Here is a 14,017-nt window from a genome sequence, read left to right as displayed (position 1 = left end):
GACCAGCCTGCAACGCTCTTATAAGCTTGTTGTGGTCTTGTTTCCCAGACAAGAAACAGGTGTAGGGGTGCGGTGGGGAAGGTGCTGGCTCTGCAGATCAGGTATGAAACCCACACCACAGTCACTGTCTGGTTTTACGGAACCACATAAGGCAAGTGACAGGACCTCTCCAGGCCCCAGGTGGAGGAGGAAGGAATGGCGATACCTCCTTCACCAGGCTTGGTATGGAAAACGAATGAAGGGCTGCATGTGGCACGGTGCCAGGCACAAAACAGGGCTTGACACATAACCAAAGCTGAAGTGGGACAGACCCTTGGGATCTCAGTAGCAAATACACAGGTGGAAAGGGGAGGGGAGCTCAGATTTGGCGTGGCTGGGACAGGGAGGAAGGCGAGGACCCAAGGCTAGTGTGTTGTAGAGAGACACACCAGACACCTGTAGGAGGGGACTAAGCAAGACCACAGCTCGGCCAAAGTATAGCCCCATGTCATGCGGCAGGGGTGTGCCCCAGAATCCAAGAGGCCACCCGACCCCTAGCAGTAGATGGCTGGATGTGCACGGGGCGCAGATGCAGATGGCAGGCCTGAGGGCAGAGGGAGCAGGGTTCCCTGTGGAAGGGAAGTGAGATAGCGTAAGGGTAACTGGACCTGGTGGGAGGGCTTGGAGTCCTCATCCGCTCACCCTGTCCCTCCCCTCTCGGATCCCTCCAGGACAAGGTGAGGACCAGGTGGCCTGGGACAGCCACCCCAGCTGACAGCTGTCTCCAGCCCCTGGTAAGAGAGCTGGAGGGGGAGAGCAGCTAGAAACAGCTGGTACTCCAGCTGTCGGGACAGGCAGGACGCAGTACAATCCCTCTGACCACAGCTGATGGCAGGAGGGTGGCCAGCTGATGTGTTCAATCACTCTCCCAGCCGAACAGCTGTGAGCCTCTAGTCCACATCCCATGCTCGGCTAAAGCCTGGCAAACAAAGATGACTCCGACCCAGGTTGTCCTCAAGAAGTCCAGAGCCTGGAAGACTGTCGAACAAGTAAAGGGCAAGAAGTCCCAGGCCTCTGATGAAAAACCCCTTAAATACAGCCATACACTCCCTCACACCCTACAAGCTATTCCTACGCCAGCAGGTGGAGGGCCGACACTCACACCTTAGATCCCTTTAGCCATGAAGAACACCTTTCATGTCACAGTGACAAATTAGATTTGAAGTATATCTAGCCCCAGGAGAGGTAATATATTGACCTGAACCCATACTAAGATGTAAATTAAATTCAGTAACATTAGAGCTGACATGCATCTTAGAGATATTATCTCCAGCCCTTTCCCTTTTCACACTGTGGTCAGACGGGCTGAGTGACACTCCTTTCCGGGGATGCACTTGAGTAAGGAGAAGAGTGAAATGACTTACAGCAAACCCTTCTGTGAAGGCAGATTTGATCGGGAGAGAGAGTGAGCACTTGGGGTGTCTCCATGAGACAGAAGGAAGGGCAGAAGGGAGAGGCTTGGAAAGAGACAGCTCCCCTGACTCGTGGCCAGGCCTGCACAGACAAAACTTACATTTTCCTAGTAGTTGGTAAAAAAGATATATCCCCCAGAGTCAGGAAGGATTCTTTGATCTTGCCTTCCAAACCAGAAACACAAAGTCACCAAGTCCTTAGGTCTAGGGGAGGAGCCCTCAACAATGCCTGTGCCAGCACTTTCTGGGGAGAGGGCCAGTTCTGGGTCTGGTAAATCCATTGTAGACTAAATCGCACATGCACACAACATCAGGAGAAAAGGCTTCAGGTGACACGCAAGGTTCCACAGTGCCCATCTGTACTCATGGATGGGGTCTGCAAACTCCAACAGGTAGGTGTGAGAGAAAGAGAGTCACACAGCCAGAAGGGGCAGGGCTTGGGCAACAGAAACCACACTTTGGGAAACTTGCAGGCATGTACCTATTTAAAGAGCCTGGGATATGCACCCACACATACACAAAGGCACTTGTGTACCCGGTCATATCCAAGTACTTATAAGCGTTGACAGGTGTCCTGCTGCTGAGGGGGTGGGGCATCTCTTCACAAAGATTTGAAATTTTTATGGGCATGATTTAATTCAACTAAAGCCTTGATGCTAGAAGCAATTATTTTAATGATCTGTCCCTCTATTTGCCTTTTTCTTTACTTTGATAATAAATCTGCTCCTGGAAGCAGTATTTGGTATTAGGGTTGTACCTCCTGCCTCTTGTCTTGCTGCTTCAGAATCCGTTTTTAGGCGGGGGCTGCCTACAAGTCTGTGTCTCTGGGTGTAATCAGAGCTCACAGAAAAGTCTTCTGAGCTCAGTCTGTGCTGCTGCCAGGCCTGCATGCAATGAATAGGGTCTGTCTTTGCCTTTGAAGCTATAGCTTTTCCTTCTAGACTTGCAATTCCTGTCTCCTCTGGCACCTATATTCTGTGCCCACACCCCCCAGCTCCAGCACACACCCATACTTCCTGCATCCCCTCCCCTTCCACGTCATTGTCAGAAGTGTGTCAGTCTGGACCTACCACATTGAAGGTTTTTGGGCCACTGACCACCTGGGATGTTACTCCTACTTGGCCCAGTTCTGGAGGAATGCCCATGGGGTTTCAGGCCTCCAACAGATCAATAGGAAAGATGTTTGGGGGGGGGTTACATTTTTGGTACACAGTTAAATGGCCCTACTAAGATATATGCTCCAAACTGATAAAAATTAAAAAGTCTGACAAGACCAAGTTTTGTTAAGAACGTGTGTGGAGCTTTCACACCCTGTTGGAGGCAATGTAAACCTGTACCACCACTTGGGAAAACAGTTGGGCGATGCAGTCATTCCTTGGTATCTGCAGGGGATTGGCTCCAGGACTCCCCATAGATACCAAAAGCCATGCCTGCTCAAGTCCCTTATATAAAACAGTGTAATATTTGGCATCTAACCTACGGACATCCTCCCGGGTACTTTACATCATCTCTAGATTATTTATAATACCTAATACAATGTAAATGTTATGTAAATAGTTGCCAGCATGTGGCAAATTCAAGTTTTGCTTTTTGGAAGTTTCTGGAATTTGGGGGGGAATATTTTCGATCCACAGTTGGTTGAATCCAGAGATGATGTGAAACATAGCTATGGAAGGCCAACAGTATCCCCTGAAGTTGACAATCAGGATAGCTAATGGCCCAGTATTTCCGTTCCTACTTATACATCATAGAGAAATGCATGCATGTATGGGATGTGAATATAGAGGGGTGCTCCTGGGGCTACTGTGAATTCCAAAACAAAAAACAACCCCCATATCTATCATCAGTAGAACAGATCAATAAATTGTGGTCTGTTCACACACTAGAATACTTACAGCAATAAAAATGAATGAACTACGAGCCACAAAAAGTACACAGGTGAGTATTAAAAACAAAGTTGAGTGAAAGAAATCCAACACACACACACACACACGCGTGCGCGCACGCACACACACACAAACACATACAATTCTGTAGAATTCTATATATTTAAAGTTCCAAACAGACAAAACAATTGTATTTAGGGATGCATCCTTAAGTGATAAAACTGTAAAGAAAAGTAAGGAAGATAATCAACATAAACGTCAGGAGAGAGGCTCCTTTCAGGGAGGCGGGGTGAGTGAGGGGGGCATGCGGGGGGCTTCTTGGGTAGAGCATTGCTCTGTTTCTTGAACTGGGTGGTGGTTGCAAGGGTATTTGTTTTATAATAATTTGCTAAGCTGTACATTCATTGTTTATGCACTTTTCTGTGCCTGTGTTATTTTCACAATTTAAAAGCCCAGCAGAAATCACTCCGCCAAGCAGAGTTCCCAGAGCGGATTTCACCAAGAGGCGAGGTTCTCAGCAGTTCAGATTCCATTTCTCTATCCTTCCTTCCTCTTTCATCTGCAAATGGAGTTTCCATTCTTCCATCCTACAGACCCGAGGTGGATGTACACACATGTGTGTGCCCGCTTCTTCTGCCAAGAACTGATCTTACTCTGGGCAAAATGCCCCTCCAATCTGACCCCTTTTGTCTGGTCTGACCTCCAAAGAACTCTCCTTGGGATTCAAGAATATCCAAAGACCAGGAGCAGAGTTTCACTTCCATTCCTCCTGCAGAGCCATGATGGAAAAGGAGTGTTTTTTCCATTTACCCAACATTCTGCCTTTTCAATGCCTGCAAACTGCAGACAGAGTCAGCCAGCAAGAGCCAGGAGATGACTGGCTGGACCTGAAGCCAAGAGACACGGCTCTACTCTGTGGGCCCAGAGCCCAGAGCCATCTGTGTCTACTGTCCACCACAGCGCCCTGTCATCTTGGGCTGCCTATTTAGGGAATCTTTCACTGGATGGGACCTTCCCTAACTCAACTTTAATCCTGTTTAACAGGATTTATAGGATACAGCCATGGTTCTGCCTAGAAACTCCTTTGGAAGAGCTATTGCTTTAAGTTCTAGTTAGGAAAAACTGATGCTCCCAGGGCAGCCAACAATGATTTGAAGAAACTTCTGAGCTTGATTAGAAAGACCTCTGGACCAAGGACCAGAAGGCCTGAGCTCCAGCCTACACTTTCTGAGCACTGTGATTGTAGGAAACCCATCTCATTTCCTAAGGTCTCACATCCTGTCCAGTTCACAGGACCAAATAAGCTAAATGTATATGGGATGCTTTAAAACCATAATGCTATACAAATATAATGGATGATGATGATGCTTATAAAGCTCCAGTTTTTGCTACTAAACATTCCACAGTTTTGAAAAAGAAATAACTCTCATCAATGTAACTAAGATTAATTTTGGCAAAAACCCAGTGATTGTGTGACTGCACAGAAGATACATCCTGCAGGGTTAGTGGCATTGCACCAAATTCACCCACTCTTCTAGCCTTTGTTAGCAGGGAGGGCTCTGCTGCTCGATAAGGCTGGAAAGAGGTCATAGCCCTTGAATAGAGCTCAGCCCACTGGCCTTCTCAGAGGCTGAGCACCTGACCTTGGCCTCATGGACACTGTGTTCTACCTCCAGAACTATCTTTCCCAGGCTGTGTTCTCCAGACAGAATGAAAAACATGTGGCTGCCAAGGTCAGGTAAAAGCAGAAGAGGTGGCTGTTACCCATGTTCCTATAGAAAAGCAATCTTTGTTTTTAAAGGGGTATTGCACATTTGGATGGTTCTAGGGGCCAAAGGAAAAACAGGCACTACTTTCCAAGTTCCCATTGGATCCTGGTTTAATTCCTTTTGAACCTGTTTGAAAGCATCAGAACGTGCTTTTAAATAGGAGAAAGAATCCCAAGTCTGTGTGAAGTCCACTGGTAGTCAGATGGTGTTGACCATTCCTAATTCCATCACTCAAGCTGGCAATGTTGGGAAAGAAGAGATTCAAGATGCCAAGTGACCTGATTCTCTTACGGAGCCCTTCCAAGAAGAGCGGGCTGAAACGAGTGGGCTGACATAGTCCTGTTGGGCACCATGACCTACCTACAAATCTTGGGCTCAAGTGCCCCAACCCTGCTCATTAGACCTTGTAATGGAAGTGACTGGTTCTGCCAACCCTCCCAGAGCAAATGGAAACTACTTCATCACAGCACTGGGGGAGCTAAGGCTAAGGGTCAGGGAGAAAGAGCTGATGTTCACTTTCTGCGAACATTTTGAGGATTGTAAGGAGTGTACTAATTCAACCTTTGAAACCACATTGTTTCATCATCCTTGTCCCAGTTCTCTCTGCGAAGCAACAGAAGGAAATTTGCCCCCACTCACTCCTTGGTCATAACCTGAGTGCTTTGTTTTATGCCACCATTTCAAAGTATTTACAAAATGATTAGCTCAACTTTTATGCCCTCAGCAATCACACAAAGTAGATAGGGGACCTTTCCCACTTCACAGCAGCAGAGATGAGGATGGCTGCCCGGTTAGTGGCAAACAAAGAGTAATTCACTCTGTCCTGATTCCTAGTCCAGTGAGTGCTCTTTCTGCCACTCTAAAGATCCTTATCTTTTTCACATCCTGCATCTATTAATCACCCATCAGGGAGTCTCAGCTCCTCCAGTAGAGACCCCCCAAAGCCCACTTTTCCATGAGGAATATTGCTATGTTTACAGTCATCCCATAATTAATTTGCCACTTACATTAACATGCTGAAAACTAAATATATTTCTACTTGAAGTAGGGGTTCTTTCAGTCACAGTTTCAAGTATCTGTTCAAGAACTGGATGCCAGTCGATGAAACATACCCATCAGCTTCTTACCAGTAAGGCTGAATGATGATCATTCCTTTTCTGGTGACTAAATGATTTCTTATCTCTATGTTAAAGCATTACAGCAGCAAAACAACGTCAACATTATCGTCGTCTATGACGACTTCTGTCTCCCACCGTCACATCACACACCAGCGGAAACCATAGCTCTGGCTGTGCATCTCTCTGGAACCCAATCATACACATGTGGTGTCTCTGTCTACAAAAAGCACATTACCAGTCTAATCTTCCTGGGGGTGATCAGCCTGAATGTCTCCCAATAAGGAATATTATTTAATAATAACCATTTTTACGTCTTCTTTCTCTAAAATGGATTTGAGATGGATTACTACACCCACACACACACAGGCATGCACTGGAACAGTTTAAAAAAAAAAGTTAGCAACCATATACCCAGAAGGGAGATAACGCCACCTTAAAACAGGAAGTAAGATGCTACTTGTACTTTTACACTTCATTTAGCTCTGAGTTCCTTGGGAGTCAAGGGGAAAACAGGTATACAGTGGTTTTGTGGTTCTTATTAATGAAAAAAGAAGGCATTTACATTTATATTTCAGCATTTCACCTTGTCATCCACAATTTGGCATGATTTTGGATGAGAGTTTTATCTATTATTTTTCTTTCCAACGTATGGAATGAATTAAGTCTAGTCAGAGTACATGCATTCTGAAAAAAGAGCATGGGAAGTTTGAAACACTTTGGGGCCTCATCAAGAGAAAGATATGGAAACCCAGAATCCTCCTTACCTCCTCCAATTTATCCACTCGCCCCACCAGTTTGGTGGTAACCGAATGCAGCTTCAGGAGATCCAGACCATAGAAAGCGCCTTCCAGCATATCTATGATGGTGGAGAGCTATGAAACAAGGGCAGGTGTTAGTCCACGGCTGGGGCTGACTGGCCGGGGGCAGACGTTTCCTCTGAGATCTCCATGTTGTAGGGAAGCCACAAGCCAGGAATTGAGAGGCGGCTCTCAGAAACTGGCACTTGTGTGGGTGGCACACAGGCAGACACAACAGTGTGAATGTATTCTGCCTACTGGGTCACTCGGGTAAGAAAATAGGAGAATCCAACAAGACCAGGCCAGCTGAGGTCTGGACACCTTCACTGAATGGTTTACACTTCTTTGATTAAGTCTGTCAGTTGCGTGCATGTCTGTGTTTCCTGCTAGACTGGGAGCTCCTTGAAAATGGTGCCGTGTCATCTTCGTCTCTGCTTCCCCATGATACCCAGTACACTACCTAGCCTGAAACGAGAGACCTATAAGCACTCAACAGAGGAGCTTACAAACATCAACAACTTGAGGATATGCTTCTGAAACACTCAGCTTCATTGTCCGCTGAAGTCCCAACAAGCTTTTCCTTAGCACTAAAAGCAAAACTGCCTCTGGGGTAAAAGAAACCCAGGGGCCCATCTTTGAGGTGGCAAGATGTCATAGGGCGCCCAGCTCTCTTAGTTTTTTCAACACTGTCATTCCTGCCAGTACAGAGCCGCTGGGAGGGAGGCAGCTGAGACGCTGCTGATATCCAGGGCATGCAGAGTGCAGGCAAAAGGGGCAGGTGAGACACGCTTAAACGGAGCCTCCCTGCCAAGGACTGTCCCTGGAAGAGTTTGCTGGAAACACGTGTGCAACCTTTGTTCCCCAATCTTGCTACTAGATGAAGAATTCCATGTATGAAATGCTCATGTTTAGAAAATCGCCTTCCTCCCCACCAGAGGAAGATGGCTGAATTCTGGGTAACAGCCATGGAAGGGTCGCTGATTAGGATGTACTGGGATGATTTTCTGATTCCTAACATTCTGCCTACTGTTGTTTCCAATCCCCCAAGAGTCCAATCCTAAAACTGGGTGACTGTGCCACTCTGTTTCAGAAAGTAGTTTCACAGCACAGCTGCAGCTCTGAGTGACATGGCTGAGTCCTGGGACACTCATTTTACTGGTAAACCCTGCTCTGCTTAAAGGGATATCAGTGATGACCAGTTACCAAGTGTGAACCTCTGCCGGCACAGCAGTAGCACTTTACATGGTCATTCACTATGGAACTGGTGTCTACTGAGCCCCGACCATGTGTCAGGCATTGTGCCAAGTATTCAATAGTTGTCATCTCATCAATTCTCAAAACAACCCCAAGAGGTCGATGTTAGTCTTCCCACATTTTATTCAAGGAGACTGAGGTCAGACCAGTTGAATAACTTGAGTAGGATCATGCAGCAAGTAGTAGCAGAGCAATGCTTTGAACCCGAGTCTGCGTGATTTCAAACCAAGCTCATCCCAAGACTCCACGCTGCAGATGAAGAGGGGAGGGCACGGATCAGATAGGGCAGGTAGGGCCTGAGCTGCCACACCCTGTGGACCAGGATCACAGGATCACAACTTGATGACTAAACCTAGAGCAGGCCCCAGAACTCCCCTTCCTGGGTCACTGAGCCCTTGTACTGAGGCCTGGAAGGCTTACTGCTTTCTGTGTGTCTCTTGCCACTGCGGAGTGCCTGCTGGGCTGACAGTAAATCGTGGCAGTAATTCTCCTGGAGAAGAACACGGAGTTCTCTTGGCCGGCTGGGCCTGACAGCTGCTCCCAGCCCTGCCTCCCTGGCTTTACAAGAGAGGCGGGCACACTTTGCTCCAGGCATCTCCCTTAGACACCAGAGTTGCAAATTACCAGTTTGTCAGATCATCAGCTTTGGGTCCACATGCAACACTCTCAGACCCAGGGCCTGACCTCCTGTAAATGTTACCACAGATCCCACTTATTCAAAGGCCTATGATCCCCAGCAATGGCCTTGCCAGACTCACGCATCCCTAAGGCACCCTCTCACGCAGGCATCGCCGCACACCAGGTCCTACCTTCAAGTCCCGACTGTCTGCCTCCCGAAGCTTCTGGAGCCTGAAGTCTCCCTCGCAGGGATTGAGGGCCGACGGCGGTGCAACACAGGCACACTTGCAGGAGGAGCCTGAGGTGATGGTTTCCACGGTGTAGAAGTCTTCCTTCCTGGAGGTCCCCTCATTGACCCTCTGGCAGGCATCTCGACCCAGGGGGCGCACTACACACTTGCACTGACAGTCCGAGCCCTCAGACACAGCCTTGACCTTGTCATAGTCTCCCAGCAACTAGACAAGGAGGGAGGGAACAGGTTGGAGGTGTGCAAACACGCATCAGTCAGGTTCCCTGCACTTTATCAGATGTCCTGCACTAGCCAGCGACCTCAGACAACTCTGATGTGGAGTGAAAAGGTCACTGCAACACAATTTGCTGAGTATAACATTTCCTGGAAGGCACTCAGAGTTCAGCTCTCTTCGTTTATCTTGGAAAGCTATGCATTTCTCATAGGCTTTCATCATTTAAAGGAAAAAAAACGAGCCCCATCATTCTTCCAATAGTCCCTGCCTTAGCTAAAATCCAGATTTAGATTTTAAATGGAAGGGAGAAGGGATTGATGGAGGGATTGGAAAATTGACATTCCAGTTTCAAGACTACTGGCTTCTGTCCTCCTTTACCATTTTTCACCATTTACTGAGTGCCACCTTGGGACTGAGCTAGGTGCTGCGAGAGGTAAAGCAATGGGCCATCAGAGAGCCTGCTCTCAAGGGCTTACAGTGCAGGAGGTATATAAAGAGCAGTCACAAAAAGTAGGGAGTGATAAGTGCCCCTGAAATGGGAGTGCAGTGGGATCTCAAACAGAGGGCCACAGAGAGCGGCTCTAGCTGGGCGCCAGGGAAGACTTCTCGGAGGAAGTGGAATCTGATCTGGTCTTAAAGGATAGGTTAGATTTGGAGAAAGGGAAGTGGGAGGGGAGAGACAGATCCAGAAGTCAATAAGGTTTTCTAGGCCTAAGGGTTCATTTGGCTCCTAGAATAGCTTCTGCCCTCAAGCCCCAGGCCAAAGCCAGGAAAGCAAACTGGCAGCACTTGCGGCTTCTACAGTGTAAGCATTTCCTTCTGAGCGCGCGTCGTGTCGGCCCCCCAGGCAGGAAAACACGCAATAGCAAGCTTTCTGGAACCACCATCCTAGGCACTTGCTGGGGAAAAGGCTCCTCCCCAGCTCCTCTCCAAGTGACCCTGCATCCCCAAAGCCAGGACTCCCTTTGTGGATGCAGAGAAGGGTTCTCTTCCTTTGACTAATGACTCTGGCAGGCAAGCTCTGAGCTTATTGGAGTGGATATGTTCCTGGGATGCTGTCAGGGGGGAAGAAGGCTTGTAATGTTTTTCTTGCAAAGCTTGGATTTCTTCTAGTACTAATATTTGTTTTAGGACTGTTGTTAAACACAGAATGGATCAGTGGAAGAAGGTGTAGTTCAGGGTGACTTAAGTGGCCGGTCTTTATGGGCTGACAGTAAATTGTAGCTGTCTGCTCCCTGAAACTCTGCCTAGATTCCTACATAACCCTGCTCTGAGACCCTGGGTGGATTCCTTCCTTTCAGGAGGCTCGGGTTTCAGGAAAAGCTTTTGTTGATGGTCCTCCAGAGCCCCAGTGTGAAAAATTTTTATCTTTTTGATTTAGGGGTCAGTGTGAGGTTATGGGTGGGTATAGGGCAAGTATTTGCATAATTATTATAGGAAGGGTAAGGAGACTAGTGTTTGATTAATGCCAAAGTGGAGCTGATTATTCTTTCTACATGAGGGGGACAATGACCCCAGTCTAGGGGCTTAGAGGAAGTGCAGGCAGCACCACAGGTATCCTTTCTCAGCCATCCCTCATCCTCAGGATTATGGTGACACCCACCACACAATCCTCATGCTGGCTCTGGAAAGCTTGGAGTAAACACCTTAGAGAGAACTATCTTTTACAGTCATGAGATCTGGGCTGAAGACTGTCAGAAGACCTGTCTCTGCCCATCTCTAGGGTTCTTGACTGTTCCAAGTCTTATGGTCCTTACCTGTAGAATGGGAATAAGGGGGTGTGAGGATTGAGTTAGATAAAATAAGTGAAAGTACTTTGTAAAAGAATATGTTACAGATCCTGTCCCGATCAGCTGTCACTTCCCCCAACCCCCACCTGCCAGACCTGAGTGGATTTGCATTTCCATTCTACCTCCCCCGTATGAGGGGACTGCTCTTCGGTCTCTCTGTTTGGAGGTCACCTCACATTCATCACACTTGTTGCTGTTCTGTCTTCTCCCTGGGTGTCTCACTCTGTGTCATGAAATATCTCCCCTTGGGTTACGCCATCTGTCTGCTTCCAACATGCCCGCCTGTTTTCACATTCCAGCTCTGACAAACAGTCACACAGACAAGAGATGGCCATACTTTCCAAAACCCTTGAACCAAAAGGTTTTGACTTGTTTTTTTCCTTTCTTCTCAGGGAGTTGTGTGGTGTTTTCCTGTCCTTCTCCTCTCCTTCCTCCCGATTCTGTAACCTTGAAAGACCCTGTGATTTAGAGAGGAGGACCCGTGACCCGTCATTTAAGAAAATATTCCGATAAATGAAAAACAAATGCCCTTCCCTTTGGTAATGGAGGGAGAAACAGCTGCCTCTGAACGCTTCAGTGAGGACCCGTTTTCTTGCCACCACCCGGGGCAAGAGGGGTGGGCATGGGACTCGCAGCCTACCTGAGATAAAACGTTTTCCTGGTTGTCCGCCTCGTTTTGCAGGATCTCGTCCTCCGTGGGTGCCACAGTCTGCACGTCTGGGGGCTCAGTGGGCTCAGTCGTCTCAGTGGGGCGAGTGCTGGACCCCCATCCCGGAGCCGCAGCCAGAGCGAAGCAGAGAACTAGCAGCAGAGGTCTGGCCATGAGGGACGTGGCAAGAATGGGCTCAACCCCTTCGGAGAAGAGCTGGGCTAAGGGGGGTCGCGAGTGTCTCAGCAAGGACTGAGGCGAGAGGGCGTCTTGGCTGCAGCCCGGGAGTGGCCACTCAGAGCGCCTTCTAAAGCTGGGTGCGGCTCAGTGAGGCAGGAGGGTGCACTCCAGAGGCCCCGGTCATCTCCTTCCCGACGCGATCAGCCCTGACCGTGCGGCCCCGGTGGAGAGTGGGGCGCAGGCTAGGCGGTGACGGGGAAGGTGGAGATGGCACGGCTAGCCGAGCGCGTCGCCCTCTGGAGAGGACTCAGGTGGAAGGAAGGGGTCCGGGCGGACGCGGGCGGGCGGGACGGTGCGCGCCGGGGCGGGCTGCGGGAGCCTGCGGGGTTAGGGGACCCGCTGAGCGCGCGGGGCGGGCAGCGGCGGCGGCGGCGGCGGCGGCGAGAGCTGCTGGGCGAGGGCGCCGCGGAGGGCTGGCGCGGAGGGAGGGCGGGGCCTCTATTGTGCCGGGGCCGCGGAGATGCAGCCAGTTACGGCGCGGAGGAGGAGGACGGGAGGCGCTCAGAACTCGGGCGGAGGGGCGCCCGGCCAACCCCGCCCCCCACTCGGCCTCGGTTGCTGTGCAAGCCCTCCGGGGGTGACTCAAAAGGGCGCCCCTTTACTTTCATCTGGCCGCAAATGGTGAAGCGAGAGACTTCACCCCGAGCGAGGTCCCTGAAGTTTGGGATCCTTTGTGCCCATTCTCCCTGAGAGGAGCGCGTTTCCTCTGGGCTGGGAGGCAGGCGCCTGGCACTCTCTCCAAGCCCGAGCCAGTAAGGATCCTCGGCATCCCCTTTTTATTGCACCTGGAGGAGAGAAGGAGCATTTGCTCTTGGACGTTTCTTTTCCCTGACTTGACTCTGGGCGAGCAAGAGCTTTGGCAGCTTTGAACTTAGCGCCACTGGTAGGTTGCTTGCCTGCCACAGCTTTAGAACCTGGTAATACCTCCACCCAGAGGAGAACTATTGAACTCCTTGCTGGAGTGTGTCCTAAATTGTGGGAGTGTTAAATACAAAGAGAGTGGCCTTGTCAATAAATCTCTGACACTCTATGTGTCCCCGTGGGGGGAAGCTACTGCCTTGAGAGGCAAATGATTGTCAAAGGGAACATCTCTCACTATCTTCGTGGTTTGGGACAAGTCTCTGGGTCTCTGTCACTAGATGATTTCTAAAAGGGCGTCCACTTTCAACAGTGTACGACTATATTACAGTGTCCCTTAATCAGTGTCCCTTTTATAAACCTACTGTGAAGATTAACAACGTGTGAATTTACTATGCCTTCTGGGACAACTGTCACCCTGGAAATACTAAACAGAGCCAGACCCCTTAGAAGATGTGAATGGTGTTATGCATCTTTGGGAAATCCAAATACCTTGCCTTTTATGTTAAGGAATAAGAGTTGTAATAATCTAAGTAATAATCTAAGGAGACTTCAGCTCATATAAATGATAGCTGACAGAAGTATAATAACCCTTATTAATATGTTTTTAGGCTGTAAAGACTTCAGAGTATTATATCTTAAAACTTAAAAAAAAAATCCCAGTATATGGACAAACCCCCAAAGTTCTGGTTATCTGGGCTTGTGGAAATGTCTCACACACACATACACACAATACTCTGTGCAAGCTATCAAATCTTTTCCAAAACTAGATGGAAGTAAATGTCTATCAAATATAGTTTTAAAATTCAATTAAAATAAGTATTGAATGTTGGCTAAGTGCAAGCCAACAGATTGCTGGATATTTAATGGGGACAGGAGATAGTCCATGTCTTCTGAAGGAGTCGAGTGGGACTGAGGAGGTAAGCAGAACAAGTACTCAAATTATAAGGCAAAGTAAGAGCATATCCCAAGGGCTTAAGGAAGAAGGGGCTAAAAGGGGGCTTAAAGGAAGGATAGGTCACTTCAAGTTGAAAGGTAGGATTTCATGCGAGAGTGACACTAAAGATGACTGGAAGGATGGGAAGGTTTCAACAAGGCAGTAGATAAATCAGCAAGATGTAGG

General features: G+C 48.6%; 1 protein-coding gene across 4 annotated transcripts in view; it reads right to left on the bottom strand.

Annotated features, from left to right (window-relative positions):
* OLFML2B (olfactomedin like 2B) overlaps positions 1 to 12,436 on the bottom strand; it is a 36,374-nt gene extending 23,938 nt beyond the window's left edge. For all 4 annotated transcript variants that reach the window (XM_015252029.3, XM_015252030.3, XM_006219221.4 and 1 more), the window contains exons 1-3: positions 11,788 to 12,436; positions 9,085 to 9,348; positions 6,989 to 7,096 (exon numbers count right to left, since the gene is read on the bottom strand). In XM_015252029.3, the coding sequence (XP_015107515.1) occupies positions 6,989 to 7,096; positions 9,085 to 9,348; positions 11,788 to 11,970 (555 nt within the window). In that variant the 5' untranslated portion in view covers positions 11,971 to 12,436. The remainder of the gene's footprint in view (positions 1 to 6,988; positions 7,097 to 9,084; positions 9,349 to 11,787) is intronic.
* Positions 12,437 to 14,017: the final 1,581 nt, after the last annotated feature.

This window comes from Vicugna pacos, chromosome 21 (assembly GCF_048564905.1).
Source record: "Vicugna pacos chromosome 21, VicPac4, whole genome shotgun sequence".
Taxonomy (NCBI): domain Eukaryota; kingdom Metazoa; phylum Chordata; class Mammalia; order Artiodactyla; family Camelidae; genus Vicugna; species Vicugna pacos.
Note: the sequence above shows the minus strand (reverse complement) of the source record. Positions and strands in the feature narration are given on the sequence as shown.